The sequence below is a fragment of the Cnephaeus nilssonii genome, assembly GCF_951640355.1.
Source record: "Cnephaeus nilssonii genome assembly, chromosome: 2".
NCBI lineage: Eukaryota > Metazoa > Chordata > Mammalia > Chiroptera > Vespertilionidae > Cnephaeus > Cnephaeus nilssonii.
In genome coordinates, this window is record NC_137073.1 from 12,146,700 (window position 1) to 12,172,202 (window position 25,503).

Genomic DNA, 25,503 nt, shown 5'->3' on the forward strand with positions numbered 1-25,503 from the left:
AAAGCACGGGCAGTCTCCAGGGAGAGGGCTGCAGGGAGCCCTTGCCGCGGGAGGCCCCAACATGGGAGGAGGGAGCTGGGGAGTGAGGAGGAGCGGGGGTCAGAATCTGACCACCTGGCAGAGTGCCTGCCTCAACTTCCCTCCGGAGACCACGCTGTCCCCTGATGCTACCTCAATGGTTACGGCGGCAGCCCGTTCCCCAGAAGCTGGGGCTGGCCCTCCACGTGGGCCTCTCTTTAAGCAGGATGATTTATGAAAATGTGGGTTATGAAGCTGATAAATGAGGAGATAATTATTCAAACTGTGAAAGGAATCACTAAAGGAACTCCTCTGCTGCCGCTGAGCACATCAGTAATATTCACTGGATCAAAGAAAAATGGTTTTTTAAAAAATTGATAGACTGTTTTGCATAAAAAGCTGCCCTAGGTGAAGGGGATTCAAAACAATCAGGTTGATGCCCTGCCCTTTGGGAGATGGAGGCCCTGCCCCTGCGGCCCAGTCCCACCCTGCTCTCTTGCAGGTCTGGTTGGTCTCACGTGAGGCGCAGTATCTGTGAATCCCTCTACTCCCCCTCCCACCCGTCAGGATTCAGCCCCTGGGCTGCAGGTCCATGCGGAGTACCAGGAACAGTGAGGGACTCTCTCGAGACCTCTTTCTGGAACAAGTGGCCCCAAGGAACTCCAGGCCTAGCAAGGAGGGAAGGCACAGGTGCGCTTCCTAACACAGCCCCGGGTACCCAACGCACAGCGCAGGCACCATTTCCATTTTGTCCCGCATCGGTCATTTGTACAGAGAGCTCTATTGTGCAGAAGAGGAAGTGGAGACAAGGTGTTGTGAGGAAGTGATGGGGAACATGACACGCTTGACGGCTGGGTGGTCGGGCACAGGCAGGGGCCCAGGTGAGAGGACTAGCCGCGCTCAAAGAGCAGGCAGTGCGCTGCTCATGAACCTGACTGGGCTGGGGACGGAGCTATCTCCATCTGAGCGCAGAGGTTGCTGTGTGACTGTGGACTAGCCCAGTGGTCGGCAAACCATGGCTCGCGAGCCACATGCGGCTCTTTGGCCCCTTGAGTGTGGCTCTTCCACAAAATACAACGTGCGGGCGCGCACGTACAGTGCGATTGAAACTTCGTGGCCCATGCGCAGAAGTCGGTTTTCGGCTCTCAAAAGAAATTTCAATCATTGTACTGTTGATATTTGGCTCTGTTGACTAATGAGTCTGCCGACCACTGGACTAGCCCAAAGGTAACCTGAGGGTACTAAGGGTCAGGCATTCAAGGTCTACCGGATGCCAGCTCAGGGAGAAGGCGTGTTTAACATGAAAATGATGAAGATGATGATGAAGAAATCACACTTGGGTGGTGGGCTTACTATGCACCATCAAATACCTTGTCTCACTTCCTTCCTGGCCCTGGGATTTAAGTCCTCCCATTGGCCTGTTTTATAGATAAATGTGCCCAAGGTCAGAGAGCCAAGGAAGCAGCCAGGATTTAAATTACGGTCTGCGAGGCTCAAGCCTGCCTGCCAGCCGCCTTTCTGCTGTTTCTTGTCTCCTCACCAGGTTTCACGCCACAGGGCTCTGAGCAAGGAGGGTTCCCAGAGGAGCGTGGCTCTCAGCTGAGGAGTCTTGGAGGTGGTGGCGCTAGAGTCCAGCCTTGAAGCATGAAGCAGAGAGCAACGGTGCGAAAAGCCTGCCATTCCTTCCAGAAGCCGGTGGCCCCGGGCTCTGGTATTGGTTCTCCAGGAGGTCGCCACCCAATCCACATGGGTGGAGGTGGCACAGTGTTGAGGACAAAGCTCCACACTGGGCGCTCTGCCAGTGCCCTGGCTGCATGACCTGGGGCAAGCCCTCAGTTTCCTCTTCTGTAGAATGAGCCAAGAATGCCTACACCTGTCTGGTTGTCAGAGGATGGAACGGGAGGCCGGGCTGAAGCTCCAGCTCAAGAGACCAGCCCGTGCGAGGCCCTCACTGGACGCTGGTTCTCCTGTTCCTTCCTTTCGCCTGAATCTTCTCTTAAGGCAGTGGGCTCACCTTCCATATGGGCAGGTTTTCCTCTGAGTTTCCCTCAAAGACCTTTTCCAAAAAGCAAATAATGCCGCTGCTGGATTCCTGGTCCTGGCCACGCTCCACAATGAGCGGTGCGCGTTGCAGCCCCCTTGGCTGTGAGCTTCAGTCCCTCCGCACATCTCAGCCCTCTGCTCCCTCTGCTTGCTCTCTCCTGAGTCCCGTTGGGCATGGTTACATCTCTCAGGAAGGCGAGTGACCACACACTCAGTGTCCTCTGGAGGGTTCGTGCAGGGTGGACGGGCCTCTCCTGGAGCACATGGTCGCTCTGTGCTTCTTCCGGCACACTGTAGGTGGCCTGGTGCTCCGGCTGAGGCCTGGGGAGTTCTTCCAGGGCAAGGGCTGTGTGGCAGACACCTGTTCTTCCTTCCTGTCTGCCCGGGACCTCTCCCCCATCTTCCCACCACAGCCCTATGGACCCCCTACTTCTGGGAGTAATTCCTAGTTAAACCACTCCTTACTCCACATGGTGTGGGTGAGCTCACTCCACCCCCAGCTTAATGGGTGGCCAAGGACTGGCCAGTCAGACCATGCCACCTCACCAGACAAAGGGGGTGATTAGCTCAGGAATGAATCTGGGGCCGCAGCCTGACCAATGGGAGCCCTTACCAGCACTTTTGTGGAACTATTAGGAAGTACTCTCCCTTCCTCGGGGTAGGATATAAATGTGGGGTTTCCAGTGGCTGCCCTGGCCTCCGTGAGGGGAGTACCTGTCTGAGACGTCTCCAACATGGGAAAACAGAGCTAAGAGATGAACAATGACTGGTTTCAGTGACATAATTTTTTAAAAATTGATTTTAGAGAGAGAGGAAGGGAGAGGGAGAGAGGAGGAAGGAGAGGGAGAGAGAGAGAAACATCGATATAAAAGAGAAACATTGATCGGTTGCTTCCCACCCTGACTGGGGATGGAACCCACAACCTTGGCATGTGCCCTGACCAGGAATCAAACTGCTGACTTTACAGTGCATAGGATGACATTCAACCAACTGAGTCACACTGACCAGGCTCGGTGACATAATCTGAGCACCTGGATCCAACCATGCCTGAAACCAGAGTATCATCCTGGGTTTTTTTATTTCATGAGCCAGTAAGTTTCTTTGTTGCTTAAAGTCCATTCACCTTGGGTTTCTGCACCTTCCAGTAAGGAGCACTAACAGTCTGTCTTCCTCAGCACACTGTTCTTCATGCTAGTGGTAATGCGAGGAACTGAGAAGGCGCAGTGAACTGAGCGAGTAAAAGAACAATGTCACCCAGCGTTTGTGGGCAGCTGCGTTCTGGGCAGGTCTCTCCTGAGCACTCACACCACTGACTACTGCACCCCCCTCTCAGGTCACAGGGCAACCAGACAGCAGCCTGGGTTTTCATCTCCCTCTAGGCACAGTGTAAAGCTCAGAGGCTGGTTTCCTACCCAGTCAGACAACCAAATTCTTAACTTCGTAATGAGCTTAGAGCACCTGGCTACCCTGGCAGGTTTCTCTCCTCTTGGTTATTTATGACAATGTCAAACAAAATATTATTAAAAACAACAAGAAAGCCCACTGCATGGGAGAACATATTTGCCAATGTTATCACTGATAAGTGCTTAATCTCCAACATCTACAGGGAACTCATACAACTTAACAAAAGGAAGATAAACAACCCAATCAAAAAATGGGCAATGGACCTAAATAGGTACTTTTCGAAAGAAGACATAAGGAAGGCCAAGAGGCATATGAAAACATTCTCAAAGTCACTAATCATCCGAGAGATGCAAATCAAAACGACAATGAGGTACCATCTCACACCTGTCAGAATGGCTATCATCAACAAATCAACAAATGACAAGTGGTGGCGAGGATGCGGAGAAAAAGGAACCCTTCTTCACTGCTGGTGGGAATGCAGACTGGTGCAGCCACTGTGGAGAACAGTATGGAGTTTCCTCAAAAAACTAAAAATGGAACTCACATTTGACCCAGTGATCCCACTTCTAGGACTATATCCCAAGGAACTAGAAACACCAATTAGAAAGGACATATGCACCCCTATGTTCATAGCAGCACAATTTACAATAGCTAAGATTTGGAAACAGCCTAAGTGCCCATCAGCAGATGAGTGGATTAAAAAACTGTGGTACATCTACACAATGGAATACTACGCTGCGGTAAAAAAGAAGGAGTTCTTACCATTTGCAACAGCATGGATGGAAATGGAGAGCATTATGCTAAGTGAAATAAGCCAGGCAGAGAAAGATAAATATCACATGATCTCACTCATTTATGGAATATAATGAACAACATAAACTGATGAACAAAAATAGATTCAGAGACAGAGAAGCATCGATCAGACCATTAAACCTCAGAGGGAAGGTAGGGGAGGGTGGGGGTAAAGGGGAGAGATCAACCAAAGGACTTGTATGCATGCACATAAGCCTAACCAATGGACACAGACAACAGGGGGATGAGGGCATGAGGGGGAGATGGGGGAATAATGGGGGAATAAGGACACATATGTAACACCGTAATCAATAAAGAAATTTAAAAAAATAAAATGTATTTAAAAAAAAAGAGAGAGAACGTACAGCCCAGCTGCACCACTTCCTGGTTGTATGACCTCGGGCTAATTGCACACTGCTCTGGTCCCACGTCCTTGTCTAAAATGGGTGCAACAACTGTATCTGCCTCATCAGGTGGGTAGTGTGCAGACAAAATGATGACGATGGGGGCAAGGCGCCTGGCACGCACTGGCACTCCAGAAAAGATGCCTTTAAAGCAACACTGATGACGGCTCAGGTGCATTCCCCCTTTTTCTTTCTAGGTGTTTCTTTTTAGTTTTGCCTACTAATTTCCTGTCATCAAGACAGCTCCCTCTTGGTGACAACACAGCTCCCAAATTTTATAGCAACTCTGTTTTAATATTTTTTAATTGCCTTTGTGCTGCAACCTGGTCACTGGATATTCTCCTACACGCGTATATCAGCTGGTACCTCTTTGAGCATATACTTATTGATCCCCGATTAACAAGAAGCAATTTGCTCATATGACACTCTCCTCCCAGAGAAGTCACATGTATTTAATTAAACGATCACCCAGGTGTCAGGGGCACCATCCAGCCTGCCAGAAACTGAGTGAAAACCATCTGCTCCATGGCATTCATGAAGATGGAAAACCCACACAAAGCTCCTAGCTGGAGGTCCCCTGAGGGGGAGGGGGGAACGAGCACAGAGCAGCTGGGCAGAGGACAGTGCCTTCCAGCAGGAGGCATTTCTGGCTGTTCCCATAGTTTTCTATTCAGAGGTTCCCCACTGGAGGAGGTAGGGCCTCACCTGGGAGCACCTGGATAGGTGGGCGGGTGCTGTTGTCATAGATACAGGGGTCTTAGTGGAATTTAGTAAAGGGGCCAGTGGGCAGGAACACTACACTCTTACAACACATGGGACTCTCTTTCACATAGAAACCTGTCCCATGAGACATGCCACCAGGGCCCCAGGAGACAAGCACCAGGAGTCCAGCCAGTCAGAGAAGGGCTGAATTCACATTCAGGCTGACAAGCCCTACACATCTGGCCTGCAAGACCCAAGCTTATTCCCCTAACACAGAGGCCCAGATTAGCCCCCAGTCCTTCCTCTCCTGTGGGTCTGTTTTAGGGGCCTGCACCACTCTTCCATTTGTTCTGCACTTTCACTTGAATCCATTACTAACATTTAAAACGCAGGAGGTTTCACAACACAAGAGCAGATTTCCGGCTTCTCTGGCAACCGTGGAGGCCATGACCCTGCCCCGTGTTCCCAAACAACTGGCCTGAGCTGAGCACTCTCCCACGGAGCTGGCTTTGCTCACTGCCTGGCCCCTGCTAGCATCTGAGTTTGCAAACCCAGCTTCCTGCAAGGTCCCAGGCCTGAAGACAGACCACGGTGAACTGAAAGTGAACTTCCAGAGGCGGCACACTCTCACAGCACTGAGGACACGGTGCCTCTTTTGAACCAGACCACGCTGCTTTGACCGCGGTCACAAACACTGCGCCCACCTACTGCCGGCTTTTTCAAGAACCAGCCCTCCAGAGCCCAAATTCATACTGACTTAATGTTAAGTGACATGGGGACCAACTTCAAACACAAATGCAAAATGACTCCACCTTTACATAACAAGGCATGATTACAGGCTCAGATTTCCCAGGCCCAGCACAGCCTGAAAGATCACAGCCTGGGCTCTTGCGGTGACTAATGCACAGGCCCTGCCAAATCCTAGCTTTTCATTACAAACCCATCTTCTCCCAGAACAGAAACAGGGAGGCAAGAGGCGGCACCTACACACCGAACTGTTTGCTACAGCTCAATCAAAAGTGCAATTAAGTCGGTGAATGGAGAAACAGGAGCTGGCATTGCAGAAAATACTCCTAGCCTCTGAGTGGGGTGAATGCACCCCACTCGGGTGAACCAGCGCCTGCGTGCTGCCGATAAATCTAAACAGGGTTCTGATTTGGCTCATATTAAGGGCTGCCGGCGAGCGGCTTTGTCTTACCGGTTCCTCTGCTGAAGCAATATTAAATACTCATCATGTTTCTCATCAAAGTCTGTCACCATGTCCTTAGTGTAACCCTGAAATGAAGAAACAGAGCGGTGTGATATGGGAAAGCAGGGAAGTATTCACTGAGGCCCGGCGAAGTGCACACACACAGGACGTAGAGAGGCAGAGGGTGACCTTGACGCAGGCGTGGCTCCCCAGGCGCGTCACTCTGGAGCCCCAGAGCCCCAGAGATTGTCCAATGTCCCAATGGGTTGTGAACACACACAACTAATGATCTACGAAAAGGAGAAGCCGATTCCCCAGCGCCACCGTTCATTCCTCCCATGCCCTATAAAATCAAGGGCGTGGACAAGATTTGAGCTTCACTCTTTTCTCCCACTCGTGAACTTTTCTCAAAGTTATAACCAGATGCAACCCAAATCAGTTGATTAAGAGGGGATCTCATTTTTCTCTTGCCACCACAAGAGAAATGCATGCAACAATTCAGTTATTACAAATATCTATGACCCAGAGTGATAGTCCCTTAGGAGCAGACATTTGGGGATTTGTACCTGTCCTTTTGACAACAAAGCTCTGGATTCCCTTTGGGGAACCATTCAGCCCCTTCTCTCATCCACTGGCTGCCTTGGATGGCCTTGAAAGTTCTTTTGTTCTCCTCTAGGATCACATGACCTTGGCCTTGGCCTAGCCAGTCAACACAGAGCTTCCCATAGCCACAATGATTCACTGGTTTAAGGTTGAGACATGACCAAGCTGGGCTTTGCTGACACTCTTAGGGAAAAGCTGCTCTCTTCCCCCTGCAGTGCTAAGCTGATGAGATGCAGGTCTGAATTGCCTGAGAATGAAGTCAATAAGGACAGCAGATCTGAGAGATGGAGATTCCTAATGACATCATTTGAGCCCCTGGATCCACCCATGCCTGAAGAATTTAGTTATTGCCTTGCAAGTTTCAGCTGAGTTTCTACCATTTGCAGCCCAAAGAATTATGTCAAAAATGATAACCTGACCATATAATTTTATAGATATAATTAACGATATACTACACGTTTAAAGTGACATGAATATACTAGTAAAATTCCCATTATAATCCTATATAATAAAAGCCTAATATGCAAATTGTCCCCTGGGGTGGTTGTTCGACCAGGAGTTTGACCGGGAGACCGGGAGTTCAACCGCTTGCTATGACATGCACTGACCACCAGGGGGCGGCGCGGAACATGGTGGGCATCAGCGACGTGGCGCTGACATCGCGCAGCAATGGAGGCGCTGCCAGCCCCGATGGGCCCCTACAAGAGCGAGACTGCGGCGGGATGGTGGAGCAGGTGAGCGGGCAGGGCCAGGCCAAGGCAGGTACGAATCCCCAGGCTGGGATGGGGATCTGGGGGTGGGTGGCAGCGACCAACCTCCCACGGCACCTGGGTGGGGGGCTGTGATTACTCGCCAGCTACCTGGGATTCAGGGGTGACGGGGACAGAGGTGTGCTGAGAATGCGGGGTGTCTGCAGAGCTCACTCTCACTCCCCTTGCTACCCTCCCCTGGGATGCCAGGGCTCGCACCAAGGAAGCCCTGCATCCATACAGCCTCTTCTGGGTGGGACCGCAGGGGCTGGTTGGGCTCCCCGTGGGTTCGCGCAGGAGCCTGTCTGCAAGGCCGACAGGGAGAGAGCACGCTGCCCGCCCGGCTTCTGTGCAGCACTGCTGGACAGCCCAGAGGCCCACACTGCACCCTGGCCCGCTGCAACTGGGCGCACTCACTGCATCTCCGCGTGGGGACTCGGGTGCCATGACTCAGGCGGAGGGGGGCCCATGCGGGCCGGGGGCCCAGGTGCTGCTCAGGGCCCAGAGGTCAGTTGGGACCTGCCCTTCCACACCAGATGCTCACGCTTCGATCACTGGCCAAGCCTAGGGACCGCACCCGTGCATGAATTTCGTGCACCAGGCCTCTGGTTTGATATATATTCCTCAAGATGTTTTTCTTTGTTTATAATACACACATATATATTTATAAATACACACACAAACACACATCCTTTTAAACAAAAATAGGATCACGCCATAAACAATTCTTTACAATTTTCTGTGTTCCTTAAATAACTTTTTGCCAAGAAATGTATTAAAGAGACAATAGCAACTTGGTTCTAGTCACAAATTATAGGGATTAAGTTTGAAATGGCCAGTAAGACATCTGTAATAAAAATTCAATTGTGTGAAAATCCAAATGATTAACATGGAAAGAAAAAAAATATATCCATTGTTCTCTTCTTAACTTGTTAAAATGTGACTTTAACCCATTATTCTACCAGAACCCTACCCAAGGATGACCGAAACCTCCTTAACCAAATGTAACAGCTCTTCCCTTCCTCATCCCATTCAGCTGCTCTGGGCCCTGGGGAACTGCTGACCACTCCTGGCCGAGCTCTCCTCTAGCCTCTGCAGTTCCAAATGCGCCTCCTTCCCCCCAGCCTTCTGCCTGGGCCTCTCGGGATACCCTTTCTCCTTTGGCCTCAGATGTGGATGGTCATTGTCCATCTCACCTTTCTGGGCCTCTCTTTCTCTGTCTTTACTTCTCTTTCTGATCCCAAAGAAATGGGCTGTGGAACCCACAGAGTCACTCCTAGTGCAGGGCTGAGGCTTAAGGGCACTGGGTGTGGGAGGGGCCCAGCTCCTTCCAGAATAACAACAAGTGTATGGCGGGACAGTTTATGCAGCATTTCCATATACATGGCTCTCCTTTGATCTTCACAGCAGCCCTTGGAGTAGTTATTATTACTCCACTTAAGATACAAGGAAACCCCTTCCAGGCATCTTCCAGGAACTGGGATCCTCCTCCAAGGCAATTTACATAACCATTTTGAAATATTTAAATGACCGCTGATATATTACAGTATGGAATGAAACAGTCTATGACATTTTTAGATGAAATATGAGACTTCAAAGAGATCTCAGCTTGTGGTGGGCTGCCCTGGGCCTTCATCTCGTACCCTCCAGAAGGAGGACGTCATCAGAGACTTGAAGAGCACAGGCATAAATCCAGCCAAACCTTTTACCAGCCTGCGCCTCTCAAATGCTAATGTGCGCACCAATCACCTGGGGATGATGCTGAAATGGCGGGGTGGGGGGTGGGGAGTGGGGGGCTTTTCTAACAAGCTCCCAGGCAATTCCTGTGGGCCACACTTTGAGTAACAAGGCCTAGATTAGTCCTTCTTATTCCCTGCTATTTACAATACACTCACCTCTAATAGGAAGTCTTTGGACTTGAGCTGGGAAGAACTGCCAGCTTTGGAGTCCAGCCTGGCTCCAAGCTGCAGCAGTGCCATTAGTTTCCCCATCGGTGACACGGAGGTAATGACAGTACCTGTCTGGGTGGTTTCCTTCCCCTCCTAGGGCGAATGCGGACCACACGCAGTCACAGTGGACAGGACTAACTTAGCACAGTACCTGGCACCTAGAGAGCTCTCAGTGAACATTAGTTACATTCACATCTACAGAGCCCATTATGTAAAAAGCACCACCCCGGCCCCTCCTTACCCCCACCCATGCTCAGTCCTTCCCTAATGCCTTAATCATTCTACTCCTTTTTCCAGAAGTCCACTCCAACCCCCTCCAGTCTCCACCCAAAACCTCTTCAAGGCCCAGCTAAGTTCCGGAAGTCTCCTTGAAGCCTTCCCCTGACATTCTCAACTCCCTTCTCTTCAGCTCATTCTGAAACCCTGTAATCCTATATAATAATCCTATATAATGAAAGCCTAATATGCAAATTATTCCCTTGGATGGTCTTTCAACCAAGAGTTCAACCACTCACTATGATGTGCGCTGACCACCAGGGGGCGGCACAGAACATGGCGGGTGTCGATGATGCAGCACTGGCAGTAGGCAGCAGTGGAGGCACTGCTGGCCCCAATGGGCCCAGACGACAGCGGGACCACAGCGGGATGGTGGAGAAGATGAGCAGGTGGCACCAGGCCAAGGTGGGTGCAAGTGGGGGCCAAATCGCCCCACAGATGGTGACCAGCAGCAGCGGCGGGGGACAGGGCCACCGCCTGGCTCCCAGGTGCTGACAGAGCTGGGCGGGGGCCCAGCCCTGATTGATCACCCCACAGGCGGGATGGTGGAGCAGGTAAGGGGGTGGCGCCAGGCCAAGGGGGGGGGGAGGTGCCAGGCGGGGCTGCGAGGCTAGGGGTGCAAGCTGGGAGGCACGAGCTGGGGCCCAATCTCTGCAGACCACCCCAAGGGACCACACCCGTGCACAAATTCGTTCATTGGGCCTCTAGTTAGTAATAATTATATACAATGTGGAATTGATACCATTGTAATAATGTGGTTATCAATTAATAACTAGAAAGGAACAAAGGGAAGCTGCAATTTAGACACATGCCCAGTAACTTCTGGGTTATGTGAGAAGGTGCTTGTCTGTCAGTCATACCTGGGAACAGGTCATTGGCCGGAGTAGGCGTGTAGGTGTGGCCACTGCAAGCCCAGGAAGATTTGACATTTAAATTCCTGAACAATGGGAGTTCTCTCTTGGTGCTTTAGGTGCACCTAGCCCTCTCACACTCCTGGCCCTCTTGTTGCAGGGGGCACGCTCCCCTGCATTTGCCCACATGGCGCACAGCCATGTGGACGCCACACAATGGGCTAATGGACGTTAGCCTGATGCTACATGGGACCCAGCTCCACCATGGACCAGAAACTCTGGACACTGGCTTTGCTTCTAGCTCTGCTGAAGCCCCAGCTGCATATTTTCCAGGACTGGTTTAAGGGCCATGGGACTTTGGAAACCGAGGGGTATATTTCACACAAATAAACCTTCCTACCACATTGCATTCTCCCATGTGAGTCTTAGAAAATTCTCTTTCTCAAAGACATTGCAAGAGCCCAATCCCCCAGCTCCCAGCTCCCAGATCCCAGCTCCTAGTGGGGACATACCCCACTTCCCACTAGCAACAGAGGAATCCCACCCATGCAATCCTCCGATAACAGACTAGTGTATGACTAAGTGCTAAGTTGTTATCACTTAACTGTACATATTGCTCACTAGTTATCTGGGGATTTGGAGACTTGGGTGTCATCCCTGATCTCCACTTCTTACCTTCCCTGAGCCTCCCTTTCCTCCTGTGTAAAAAGAGGGTACTAATAAAGGCAACCACACAGGGCGGTCTAAGGGTTAGCCAGGAGCAGAGTGGAAGTAATTTAGGATCCTTTCTTTCTGGTTCTCCCTTAAAATCCCAGCCGGATTACAAATCCCTGGTGGATGAAAAGGGGCCACATGCTAAACCTGACAAGCTCAGCGGAGGCCTGCATGGCAGCCTTACAAACTCAGAGACCTGAAGTAACCACAGAGGATGGTCTGAAATGAAAACTTTTTAACTAAAAGCAGTTCTTGGTGTTTAGTCATGGTCTAGGGCAGTATTTTTCCCTAACAAAGCCTGTCTGTTTGCATCTAGGATAATATACTTGATAAGCATGCCTTTGCAATAAAATAATTTCCTCTTTCCAGACCCCTCAAAACACAACCATGACATCAAGAAGGAGACCTCAAATTCCCCTCCCTGTTACTGCTATCCTGTCAATTGTTGACTGTTAACTATCCTGTACCCACCTATGTAAAAGATCATTTTACTTTTTATCCAATCCCAGAGGTCCCCCCTTGCTTTCTCCCGCCTCCCTAATCTATCACCAATGAATTTCATGTAACCCCCTTACACCTCTTTTGATTGTAATGTATAAGATAAGGTGCGAAACTGCCATTTTCCAGAGCATTTTCTCAATCCGTTGAGGTTTTGCTTCCCAGCAATTGTCATCAGTTTGGCCCAAATAAACTCATATTCTTACAGGTTTGGGTGTTTCTCACGTTGACACCCTGGAGGGTAGGACTGTGGGAAAGCGAGGAGGACATGCCTGGGGAGCCTGGTCCTGGCTCACCACATCCAGCTCAGTGATGACAATCGCTGAGGCTGACTCAGCACCAACTGGGCCAACCCTCCCCCACTCTGGTCAGACACCAGACCCTGCCTCTCCAGCAGGCACGCTTCCCTTCATGGAGACTTCAGTTCTCTGGCTACAAAGTGGAGGCATTAACACTTCAAGCACCCCACAAAGTTGTGAGAACCTTGTAAAGTGCCAGATTTATCATCATTGTCCTGCAGCAAGCATTTATCAAGTGCTTACTGTGTGTGGGGCTGTTACATCTGCAATGAGGGCTTAACAAAAGCTCTGACCCAGTGTGTATTCAGATGCCAACTTGCCAGGAGGCGGTACTCAACCACCAGTCAGGAGCTATTCTGCAGGGCTCTGGCCCCATCCTGTCCTGAGAGGTGAGAGGGGCACCCCCTGCTGCTGTGCACCCAATCAGGCAAACACACACTGGCCAGCATCCCTAACATTGGGGGTGGCCTGCTGGGAGTGCTGGAAACACCCATTGGAGTGACTGCACAAGGGTATTTTTCTGAAAGTCCATAACTTTGATCAGATTACCAAAGGCATCTGAGACCAAAAACAGGAGACAAATGATTATAATAAAATGTATAAAACATAATGCCAAAGATCTGAATGAGGGAACTGGGAAGGCCCCCTTGAGGGCAGGGCCAGGCCCCCCAACCCCCACCACCATCCCTGGGAGTCATCTTCGAAGCCTGGCTCACTCTCCCACTCCACATTCAATCCATCAACTCCCAGTGAAAATTACCAGATATCCCACATCTGACCACCTCTCACCACCTGCCCCTACCATCCTGGTCAAGCCCCCTCTCCCACCTGCCGCTCCTGCCCTCACCCCTGCAGTCTGCTCTCCCTGCTACAGCCAAGGGGGTCCCTATCATGCTCTTCTACAAGGATCCTCGCAGCCACCATGCCCTGCACACTGGGCCTCCACTTGCAGCTCTGAGCCAACTCCCTCCACCCCACTCTAGCACCCTCAACACCCAGCACGCCCCACCTCAGGGCCCTGAGTCACCAATCCGTCTAACTGGAGTGCTCTCCTTCCAGGGAAACAGCCAGATTCCTCACCTCCTTCAAGGCTTGCCTCATCTCACCTTCTCAGGTATGTTCCAGACGAGGTGCACACACACACCCACTCCCAATCCCCACTGGCTTAACACCTGCTTTCCCTTATTCATATGCCTTGGGCTGTCCCCTGCGCTAGAATGAAAATCCTGTGAAGGCAGGAACTGTGTTGGTATTTGACCATTTGTGTATCCCAAGCCCCTGGGCAGTGGGCACTCACTAAAAACGGATTGAGTGAAATAAATAAATAAGACATTTGAACTGAGATTTTAAAGTTGAAATGTTTTCTGGGCAATAAGAAAGGGGACAGGCATTCCAAGCAGAAGGAACAATACGGCAAAGGTTTGTGGGCCTGAAAAAACTTGTACCATTCATGGCCAAAAGTTGGATTTGACCAGAGCAGTGGTCGGCAAACTGCAGCTCGCGAGCCACATGTGGCTCTTTGGCCCCTTGAGTGTGGCTCTTCCACAAAATACCACGTGTGGGGCGCGCACGTACAGGGCAATTGAAACTTTGTGGCCCATGCACAGAAGTCGGTTTTCTGCTCTCAAAAGAAATTTCAATCGTTATACTGTTGATATTTGGCTCTGTTGACTAATGAGTTTGCCGACCACTGGCCTAGAGTGATGGGCGCTAGGAGGTGCCAGTTAAGCAGGCAAAGGGCCTAAGGAGTTCGCATGTGATGCAGAGGCCAAGCCTTGCTACCACAATTGTTATTTTTAGCATCTGTATCCATCCCGATGCTGGCTCCAGAGATGGAGCGGAATTCTATCAATGGCCGTATCATTCATTCTCTCTGGGGGAAAAAGAAATGGAATCGGAAAGAAAGAGCAAGAATCAGTTATGTCTAAAGGAGCCTGGCAGAGTCTGTATTTCAGAAATCACGTATTCCTCTGGGGCCAGAACATTGGAATTCTCCTAAACAGGTTGATTTAGTGAGTGCAGAGCCCGCGCTGCATAAACAAGCAGCTGAGGGTGGCGTCGGTTTCCAGGGCTGGCGAATGTCTCAGTGTCTCGGGACCTCACCTTGCCGGTGTCAGCCCAGCAGAGAGCAATGCCTTCAAGTGCTTTAATAAGGAGGCTGCGGACAACTGTGTCGGGGTCCCTCCACACACCCGAGGTACTCAGCCTCCCCCTCCCGAAGAGTCACATCGTAACCGAGGGACAACTTATGAGCAATAAATGAATGCTCCATTGCCAGGGCCCTGCTGCAAGCCGCCCTCACGGCCATTTATTATACTCTCTGTGGGTCTTATTGTGAGTGCTGCAAAAAAGGCTATGCACCAGGATCGCTGGCTCCCTTGTGGAGAGGAGCAAACTGAAGCTTTGAAAGCTGGAGCAAATTGCACGCCGGCCACAGAGCATCTACGTGGACAGTGGACATCAGTTGTGTTTGTCAGCTCAGCATCTATTCACTTTCTTCTGGATACACCACCTCAATTTTCCTTCGGGAAACCACCTCTCCTCCACTCTCAATCCCTGTGGTGGGGTGGAAGTAATACTGCCTGCACATGACCTAACCCTGGCCAACCAGGGTATTCTGTCTCCCTGGACATGTGACAGGATCAGGGCTAGGCATGCGCCCCAAGCCAGGCCAACAGACTCAACTCAGGGGCTGGCTGAATCTGCTGGACAAGTCCCTGTTCCTCTCCCCCTGGAATGTGAGCCGGCATGAGCTGAGAGCTACTAGCCCAGCCACTAGAGCCAAGGACCACCACAAAGGAAGTCATTTTATCAACGGATGAGGTTCACCGTTACGAACATCCTCATATGTCCCAGGGAGAGATCTGTCCAAGAGCGACACCAACACAGGCAGCGGAACTGAGGACAGAGGGAGACAGACCAGAGAGCAACCACATCCTCTTAACTACACCGCGTTTAGCTGCCTGAAGCCAGCACTGTCTTGGCCTTTTCGTCATTGTTAATCCTCACCTAAGGATATTTTTTCCATTGATTTTTAGAGAGAGTAGAAGGGAAGGGGTGGGGAGAGACATTGATGTGAGAGAGACACATCGATTGGTTGCCTTCCACATGCCCCCGACCTGGGCCGGGAAATGAGCCTACAACCCAGGTTCATGCCCTTGACCAGGAATCGAACCTGAGACCCTTCAGTGCATGGGCTGACGCTCTGAGCCACACCAGCCAGGGCCATCTTGGCCTTTTCAGTCACAAGAGCTAATGCATTCTTCTTTTTTTTTTTTACTCACACCAGTTTAGTGTGTGTGTGTGTGTGTGTTACACCTGAGTGAGTTCTCTGTGGTACAGTGGTAGAGCTAATACTCAAGACTGTCTGAATCCAAAGTCTGTGCCATGTCCGAGGGCTCAGAGAAGCACTTAGTAGAGAATTAAAATGATACCTTAACGAATAAGAGACGATCCAAATGTATCTTACAGTAAAAAAACCTCCTATTCTTCTGCAAACTCTCCCTCAGGGTCAACTCCTCTGTCTTCCCAGAGCTTCTGTTCCCTGTGTCCCAGTGCTGTGTAATGGTCTTCAATGCATAATGCAAGTTGAATGAAAAAGGATAGTTCTGAGTTGGCCTTTTACTGCTTTCACTGACTCTCAGATGTACTCTCAACCCCAAAACAGGGAGGATATAAATACTCTGCGGTCAGTGTGCCTCCATAGCAAACAGAAGCCCAGCAATCAAGACCTAAAGAACAGCCGATACTACCCCCTAGAGGTGGAACGAAACACAAAACACTGCAGCAAAGATCCCAGTTTCTCCAGCCCAGGGTAGCCGTGGTAACAGTCACATGCCCTGCACACACCAGACAGAACACCAAGGAAGTTTGGTTTCTTCTCAAATACCTTAGACTCACATTTATTACTACGCGACCCTGACAGGTACCCATACATGCCTGGAGATTTTATACTTAGTGTCAGCGTTTATAGAATCTCGATGCAGATGCAGATTCTAGGACTTGCTCCTGGACTCCACGGCACAGTCTATACACTTAGAAAATGTTTTTCTCACATAGCTATCTACAATATCATTTTCAATATATATCTGTCAGAAAATAATTAACATGTCTTTTGATTCTCAGAAAAGATTTCTTGTGCTATTTGTATTATAAACTAACTTTTAGGCGGGCAAATACAGATTTTCTCTTTTTAAAATCTTAAATGAGTTTAAGTCAAAAAGAGACTATATATTAATGCCATAAATGGAACATCACGACCACGTGCCACAAACAGAAGGCAGACATAAATTCCGACCCAGCACAATGGCACCTGCTTTCGTGCCACCCACACTGGGAAACTCGGGGCCAGAGCGTCACGTCCCCGCAGCCCTGCCAGGTGGGCAGCGCTGCCTCTATTTTGCAAATGCACCCGTGTTCACTCAGTATTCACTGACACCTATTCTGGAGGACGCAGTGAGCACATCAGTCTGCTGCCAGGGCCTCACATTCTAGGGAGCAGAGACAGGCGATAAAGAGAAGTACAGTTGTTGATTGTCAGACAGCGCTAAGTGCCACGGAGACGAGAAGAGGGAGTGTGGGAAGGAGGGAGGTGCTGTTAGCCAGGCGGTCAGAGAAGGCCAGAAAATGACACTGAAGGAAGTGAAGGAAGAGAACCCGGTGGGAATCTGGCAAAGGTGGCAGGAACGGCCAGTGCAAAGGCCGTGAGGCTGGGGCAGAGAGAGCGAGGCGGGGAATGAAGGCCATGGGGTAGGACACGAGGTGGAGACTCTAAGGAGGCCAGGAAGCCCTTGCAGGGGCTTGAGGGGACCTGACATCATCCCAGCTGGGTTCTAAGTGAGTCAAGTGGGCTGAGGCTGACCCCATCCTCCCTGAGAGCGGGGGACGGGCCTCAGGCCTGCGAGGAACCTGGAAGCACTTGTGAAGCCTGAATAGCTTCTCACTCGTAAGGAGAAGGCATGCCGGCTTCCGCACTCCCAGGCTGGCGCTAAACTGATTTAGGGCTGCAGTTACCTGTCAGAGCCTCTCAGTCCCGCAGGACCGGCCGCTTGGCCTGATGGGAGGAGAGGCAGCCAAGGTGCATTCACCTCCTCCACCTCTGCCTCCACCCCCTGGATTGCAGTGAACTTTTCCCTCTAAGGACAAGCTGGGTGGCCTGAATGGACACTCCCCCTCTCCACGGGGGCAAGCAGGCCCTTCCTATTTATTCCACAAATATTTCCTGAGCTTCTCCTATGGCTTGGGCACTGAGCTAAGGGCCAGACTAAGATGAATGCAACCTGGCTCCACCACGCTCTCTGACCTCATTTACACACACACACACACACACACACACACACACACACACCCCAAAGCCCCTGGCCCCAGGAGCCCTGCTGGCTGCTTCACAGAGAAGCCATGCGCCTTCCTCCTCTTGCTGTCTCCCCACCTCTGGGCATGTGTGGCCCTTCCTGGGGCCTCTCCTGACTGCCCCAGGCCTCTTGGCCTCCTCACTCTCTGAAAGTATCTGTTTGTTGGTGGTCCCCACTGGGATGCCAGACCCATGGAGCAGGGCTGTGCTAACTCCCACTGCTGTATCCCAGCCCCCGCCAGTGCCTGACACGCATCCGGAGCTTACAAAGTACTTGTGGAAAGGAAGGAATGAGGAGAGGAAAGGAAGGCAGGAAAACAAGATCGCTGTTCTCAAGGAACTTAGTGAGGAGGCCACTGAAAGACAATGACCCCGACGCCATGGGGTAGGTGTCACCAAGAGGAAGTGCCTGTGCTGGGGTGGTGACACAGTGCACAGGTGCCTGCCATCCATTGAGGATTGGTCCCCTCTCACCCTGCCCCTCACTGACGATGTGGTCCTTTCCTCTCTCCCTCCTTTCCCACTTCCCCTCCTTTCCTTCCTACCTCCTTTCGGGTTTACTGAGTGCCTCCTATCAAACAAGTTAATTTAGGGGCAGAGAAGGGAGTGTGCTCGAAGCAAAATGGATGCACATGAGAGTGAGCAGAGTAGGAGAGACAAGGGCTGGAGCCAGGGGCAAGGGGAGCATGGGATGATACGGGGCTGGGCCAGACCACCAAAGCCGCCTGGGCTGCAGCAGGGCGCTTTCCCTTAACCCCAGACCCATGGGAAGCCATTTTGGGTTACTGGGGTAGAGGATGGACGTTGGAATAGAGTGGAGGTGGCCCAGAGCGAGTGCTGGGGAGCAGGTAGGAGGCGGCTACAGGTGTTCAGACAAGGGGTGCCGGAACCTGGAGGAGGCAGGGAGAAGGTATTTTTAAGGTGAAGGCACAGGACTTGCTAATGGCTGGAAAAAGGAGGCAAGGGAGGGGAGGTATTGAGGAGGAACCCAGAGTTTCTGGCCTGTGTAACTGGCAGCTGGTGATGGCATTCTCAGAGAGGTGAAGGCTGGGGAGAAGCAGGGCTGAGTCTGTTCGGGGCACTTGTGTTGAGACTCGGAGGCACACCCAAGAGAAGCAGCTCAGGGGCTGGCAGTTGGATGTGCAGGTTTGCGGTTCAAGGCTTCATGACACTGGTAAGATGCCGCTTCTTTCCTGCTTGCCCCACCCCAGACTGCGTGACGCCCTCCCTCAGCTGTGTCCGGAAGCATCCTCACAGATGGCTCTCTGGTGGGGCACTTATCAAAGCCACCGGGACATAGGCCTAGGCACGCGTCGTAGATCCTGAGCTAGGCCCAGTCACTCGCACCCCAGCTGCCGGGAGTGGTGGAGGCTGGCAGCTCAAGGCCGAGTCCCTTCCAGAAAGCCTGTTCATGCCTACTTTCTGAAACTGGTTGATGCCAGGGTACACAGACCCAGGCTTCTTGTCTCAGCTGGAAACACCTCTGAAGGGCCACTATCCCCAGAGCTCCCTATGGGATCATCACAGCCTGCATGGAAGTTCAACTCCTCCCTCTGCCCAAGCCTGCTTTCCCCACCCCCACAGATGTTGGAAGAGTCCTCCCCATCCACCTCCTGCCCAGCTGTCTCCAGCCCAGAGCCGGCTTCCTGGGGACTAAGACAGTAGGTCTTTCTTCCTTGACCACAGCTCCTAGGCAGGGCTGAGTCTCAGTACACCAAAGGCCATCAATAAATGCACTCTGAACTGAATGCGCAATCCTGACTCAGCCAGGACTTCCCACAGGGGTCCTGAATTCAAACTGGACAGACCCAAATCCCAAAAGTACAATGAATTCCTTGGACCACAAACCCCAATTTTTATTTTTTATTTTTTTGGGGAGAGAGAAACATTGATGCAAGAGAGAAACAGCAATCGGCTGCCTCCTGTATGCCCTGCCCTGGGGAACGAGCCCACAACCCAAGCATGTGCCCTGACCAGGAATCGAACTGACGACCTCCTGATGTATAGGATGACACTCAACCAACTGAGCCGCTCCGGCCAGGGCCAGACCCCAATTTTAAATTCTGAAACCTGGTTGCCATGGAGGTATGTGACATCGGCTCTCAATTCCTGGGTCTTCGATCAATAGCTGAGCAGCGAGGGAGACGGTCAGGACTCAGCTGTGGAGCCAGGTGCCTGGGCAAGAATCCTGCCCTGCCGGTGTGAGTGGAAGAAGGTACCTGTGCCAGAGTTTCCTCCATGGCCACACTGGACTGATGTCCTAGTGGCACTGTTCATAACAGCCAAAAGGTAGAAGCAACCCAACTGCCCATCAAAGGATGAATGGATAAACAGGGTGTGGTATATCCGTACCATGGAATATCCTTTGGTCATAAAAAGGAATGAAGCACTCACACGGTATGAATGAGCTTGGAAACATTTTGCTACGTGAAAGAAGCCAGACACAAAAGGCTACATATTAGATGACTCCATTTATATGAAATGTCCAGAATTGGCAAATCCCTGAGACAGAAAGTAGATGAGTGGCTGCCGGGGAATGAAGAGCAGCTGCTAATGGATCAGGGTTTCTAGCTGGGTGATACGTTTTGGAATTAGACAGTAGTGATGATTGCACAGCATTGTGAATATACTAAATACTGTTTAATTGTACACTTTTAAGTGGTGAATTTTGTTTTGTGTAAATTATATCTCAATAAAAAATGCAAAAAAGGGGGATGATGACTAAAAGCATCCACCTTATACACATAAAATGATTATTAGAGCACTGCCTGGTGTATAATGCATGTTCAGTAAACATTAGTAACTAAGATGACATCGATTAGAAATATCCAGAGGTTTTAATCATGATGGTACAAAATCTGAACTCACAATTACCCTAGAGCCAGCTACCTGAGCTACCCAGAGGCATTTTATGCCACAAAGTTAACACCACCTGAAATTCACACAAAGAAAAGATGACATGACTTTTTTAAGGATGCAACTTCCCTTCTCCTCCCTTTCTCCCCCCCCCCCGCCCCCCTCCCCCCGAGTAGGAAGAGGCTGAGCTAGCCTGTTTCTGGAGAGAGCAGCTGGGGGTAGGACTCGCTCTGCCTCCGGAGAGGGGCTGCCCTCCCACCCTGGGAACAGGCCGGGGCTGGTGACAATCAGGACCTGGTTGCGCACCAGCCCTTGAGCATCATCACCGTGGCGGGCAGAGAACGCGATGCGGGCCCTGTGCCAGAGGAGTGGTCTGCACTAATAAACACAGCGGTTTTGCAACGTCTCCACGGGCGTGTTTGTCCAAAGGGGATGACTTCCAGCTGGCGAGGAGGGCTAGGAACAGAACATGGCTGACAGGGGAGAGGCCGGTGCAGGCTGACAGGGGAGAGGCCGGTGCAGGCTGACAGGGGAGAGGCCGGGTGCAGGCTGACAGGGGAGAGGCCGGTGCAGGCTGACAGGGGAGAGGCCGGTGCAGGCTGCAGGAGGCGGTCCTCCTCCAGGCTGAGGTGGAAGGGAAGGGTGGGAGTCTCTTCCAGCCCCCAAAGCAGCCTGTGTCCTCGCTGAATGTGCGTTCTTAAGAGCGGACAGCAGCCCACAAATTCCACCATCTCTCAGCCTCCTGCTTGCTCCTTCCAACCCAGAGCCCGCCGCTGGGATTTGCTCTAAGACACAGATCTCCTGGCTTCCCTCATTAAAAACCTGCAACGGCTGGCTGGCGAGTGAGGTGACAGAGGCACTTTGGGGAGTAATGTGGCAGTATTCACTAAAACAAGACAAAAGCAGTCCCCACATAGCTCCCATGTCCTCTGACCCAGCCATTCCGCTCCATGGAATCTCCTGGAAAGACACACACAGGTGTGCCAGGAGGAATGTACAAAATGCTAAGCCTCCGGCAGGAAAATGGCTAAATAACCCTAGGTCTGTCCATACCTGGCTGTAATGAGATTTTTTCTTTTCAAAGGCCTAGTTTATTTTTAACGCCCAGGATGGACTTCGTATAGTTCAGGGAGGTGAGGCAAGTTACAGGTTACAAAATCAAGTTACAGAACAACACAGTCATCGTGACCTCATTCTGTTAAAATACACACACTCCAAAATACCACATATATTTTATGGGTACACTCGGGCACACAGATGCACAGAGAAAGTCTGGAAGGTTGCATGCCAAACTCGTGACAACAGTCATTCCAGGAGGGGCAGATGGGCTCAGGGAGAGGTAGGAATTGGCAAAAGGGACTTGAGCCTCACCTAGAAGGTCAGAAATAATTTTCTTAAGGAAGCCGTTTTCATGTGTTACTGTATAACTAATGACCTCCACCTACCCTTCCTCCCTTTTCAAAAAAGAAAAAAAAAATCGATGGCTCCACATCCCAAACAGACGCAGCTGGACAGGCTTCCCCAAGCCCAGGTTCCCACCCGGCTGTCAGCTCCAGGTCTGGGCAGGTTTGAAGCTGAAGCCCTGATCTTCCCCCGACACCTGCGCCCACCCTCTTTCCCATCTCAGGGATGACCAAAGGCTTTCTGGTTGCTCAGATCCTCTCTTTTTCTCCCACCCACATCCAGCCCAACAAGTGCAAGTAGCTCTACCCTCGCAATGCTCAGGACCCGGCACCTCCTCTGCTCCCCCAACTGCCAGTCACCCCCTTCTCTGGGGGTCCTGCAACAGCCCACAGGGCTCCGCTCCGCCCTCACACACAGCCAGAGGGAGAACACGGTACTGCTAAATCGGTTCTGGGTTGGCCCTCTCCCATCCATGCTCCTGTGGTTCCTGCCTCACGCAGACAAAAACCCAAGTCCTTACCCGACCTGGCTTTACCCTCTGTCCTCACCTCCCACCACCTTACTCCTCATAACCCGTAATCCAGACACACAGGCTATGCCCTCAAGGACTCTGGTCCTTGCTGTTCCCTCTGCCAAAATGCCCTCTTCCTCTCACTTCCTTGCCTTTGCTCACTGGCTCAGAGAGGCCTCCTGAGGACCCCATCCTATCTAATAAAAGAGTAATATGCAGATTGACCATCACTCCAACACACAAGATGGTTGCCCCCATGTGGTCAAAGATCCTGCCCCCATGTGGACACAAGATGGCCACCACAAGATGGCCAGCAGGGGAGGGCAGTTGGGAGGGACAAGGCCTGCAAGGGAGGGCAGTTGTGGGCAATCAGGCCAGCAGGGGAGGGCAGCTGGGAGGGACCAGGCTTGCAAGGGAGGGCAGTTGTAGGCGATGAAGCCTGCAGGGGAGGGCAGTTAGGGGTGACCAGGCCAGCAGAGGAGGGAAGTTGGGGGTGACCGGACCTGCAGGGAAGATCAGTTGGGGGGACCCAGGCCTGCAGGGGAGAGCAGTTGGGGGAGACCAAGCCTGCAGGGGAAGGCAGTTAGGGGTGACCAGGCCTGCAGGGGAGGGCAGTTAGGGGCAAATAGGCTGGCAGGGGAGCAGTTAGGCATCAATCAGGCTGGCAGGGGAGTGGTTAGGGGGTGATCAGGATGGCAGGCAGAAGCAGTTAGGGGCAATCAGGAAGGCAGGCAGGAGAGCAGTTGGGAGCCAGCAGTCCTGGATTGTGAGAGGGATGTCCGACTGCCCACTGGGATCGGGCCTAAACGGGCAGTCAGACATCCCTTGAAGGGTCGCAGATTGGAGAGGGTGCAGGCTGGGCTGAGGGTCACCCCCACCCCCGTGCATGAATTTTGTGCACCGGGCCTCTAGTGTAACATAACAGCCCCCCAGCACTCCCAGCCCCGCTTCTCTGCTGTATTTTTTCCTCTGACACCCTTATAATTTTCTTATCTGCTTAGTGTCTGCCTTTAACCCCCAGGATATAGCTCCGAGAAAGTGCGGGTTTGTGTCTGCTGTGTTCACTGCGGAATCTCCAGGCGCCTGGGCAGGGCCCGGCACACAGCAGGTACTTGAAGGTTTATGCTAAGTAACTGCCGAATGAGTGACGACATTTTCTCTATGGAGCCCGTCTGCATCAGCAGCCTCCGCGACCCCCATTCGCTTCCACACATACTCTTTGCTTCTATCACAATGAACTACTTGCTGGTCCCTCAAACTAGCATATGCGCAGGTGTCTGCACCTGTTTATCTGCCTGGCCTTACCTATCCATTAGCTTCAATGTCACCTCCTCCTGACACCCTGGCCAATCCACCTCCCCCGCCCTACCCTGCCGGTGAGTTGAAGTTCCTCCTCTGACTCCTGTACCTCCCCATTGTTTCAGAATTCATAAACTCCCACCACTGGTAGAATCAATTCCTCGGAGCTGGCCACATGGAGTTGGCATGTTTTTCCTCAATGAATCATCACAACTGATAGAGCACAAATTATCTCCATTTTACAGTTGTGAAAACTGAGGCACGGAGTCGCCAGTGAACAAGTACAGAGCTGGAATCTAACCCTAACTTCACTAGACTCCAGTCCGTGCTTATCCCCTGAAGTGCCACCAGGGCCCTCCACAAAGCCGGGAGTACTGTGATGGCAGGGCCGAGGCCCCTGCCGAGTCACCAAGGAAATCAGCAAACTGGCCCAAAGGTCCCCAAGCCCTGGTCTGGGCTGTACCGGGTGAAGGCACACAGTGGGCCCTTGAGCTCTCGGCCTGAGATGCCGTCCAGCCCACACCCACACCACCACAGAAGGCACTCTGGGACAGTGTAGCCCCGTATAAGGAGCAGAGCGTGACTAACATGAGCTTCAGCATCAGGCAAAACCGAGAAGAAGTCCTGGTTCCTCTACTTACTGCTTGTGTGGCTCCGAGCCTCCCCGTCATTTATAACACGTGCTGCCGGACTCTGGGCATCGCCCTGCCTATGGCCACAGGTCAAGCACTGAGACTCCTGGAGGCCAGTCCAGACAGTTGTCCCACCGCTGCCCACAGGTAGCTGGACTGGAGCAGACACCTGACCCAAGCAGGGCCAACAACCCTGGGGAGTTTGGACTAAAAGGTTCAGGAAGATCTGACTATTCTCTTGAAAGGAGGAACATGAACTCGGGAGTTGCTGGTGGGATGATTTTCTGCCAGGAGAACTGAGAAACAGAGAAAGCGGGTTTGTGCCAAGTGAGAGTGACACAGATGCTGACAGTCATAGAGGTAAGAGCCAGAGAGCGACTTTCTGGGACCCCCGAGGACCCCGGCACTGGTTCACCATCTTCAAACCATTCTTGACATGTTGACACCCAGACGCATCACTGCCCTTGGATTCTCTGAAGCACCCACTCTTTAGAGCCTTCTAATGAAGTAACATAGTCCCCCTTCGACTAAAGTGGATTGAGGTTGTGTTTGTTTAACTGTCCTACGTGATACAAATACTTACTTTGAACCGTGATGGGAAATAGAACTAACATATGAAAACCGCTTACCTCAGTGCCTGGCCTACAGTAAATAACACCCAACCCATGGTTGCTAATAGCATCATTAGAATCAAGCCACAAGGACATGCTATTACAGGAACTGCACAAATTAATCACCTTGCCCAGTCATCTAAATAACTCTTCCCCCAAAGGGTGGCACGCCATGGCTCTGTCTTTGATCCCATCCCAGGCCATAATTTTATCAATGGCTGGATCTGGCTGTGAAAGGCTGTTTATTAATTCTGTGGATGACATTCAGACGGGAGTCACACAGAATAAACTGAATGACGAAATCTGGGTTTAGATCACCTGCTACAGGCTAGAGATGGATGAAAACAGC

At 51.6% G+C, this 25,503-nt stretch overlaps 1 protein-coding gene across 10 annotated transcripts in view; it reads right to left on the reverse strand.

The window, feature by feature from the left end:
* Positions 1 to 25,503, reverse strand: part of KATNIP (katanin interacting protein) — a 202,281-nt gene that overhangs the window by 126,943 nt on the left and 49,835 nt on the right. For 9 of the 10 annotated variants that reach the window (XR_013814939.1, XM_079796321.1, XM_079796325.1 and 6 more), the window contains one exon: positions 6,562 to 6,638. The exons of the other annotated variant lie outside the window; for it this stretch is intronic. Coding sequence is in view for 8 of the 9 variants with exons in the window: in XM_079796325.1 (XP_079652451.1) it covers positions 6,562 to 6,638 (77 nt within the window). In the remaining variant the exon portion in view is untranslated. The remainder of the gene's footprint in view (positions 1 to 6,561; positions 6,639 to 25,503) is intronic. 10 annotated transcript variants of the gene reach the window in all.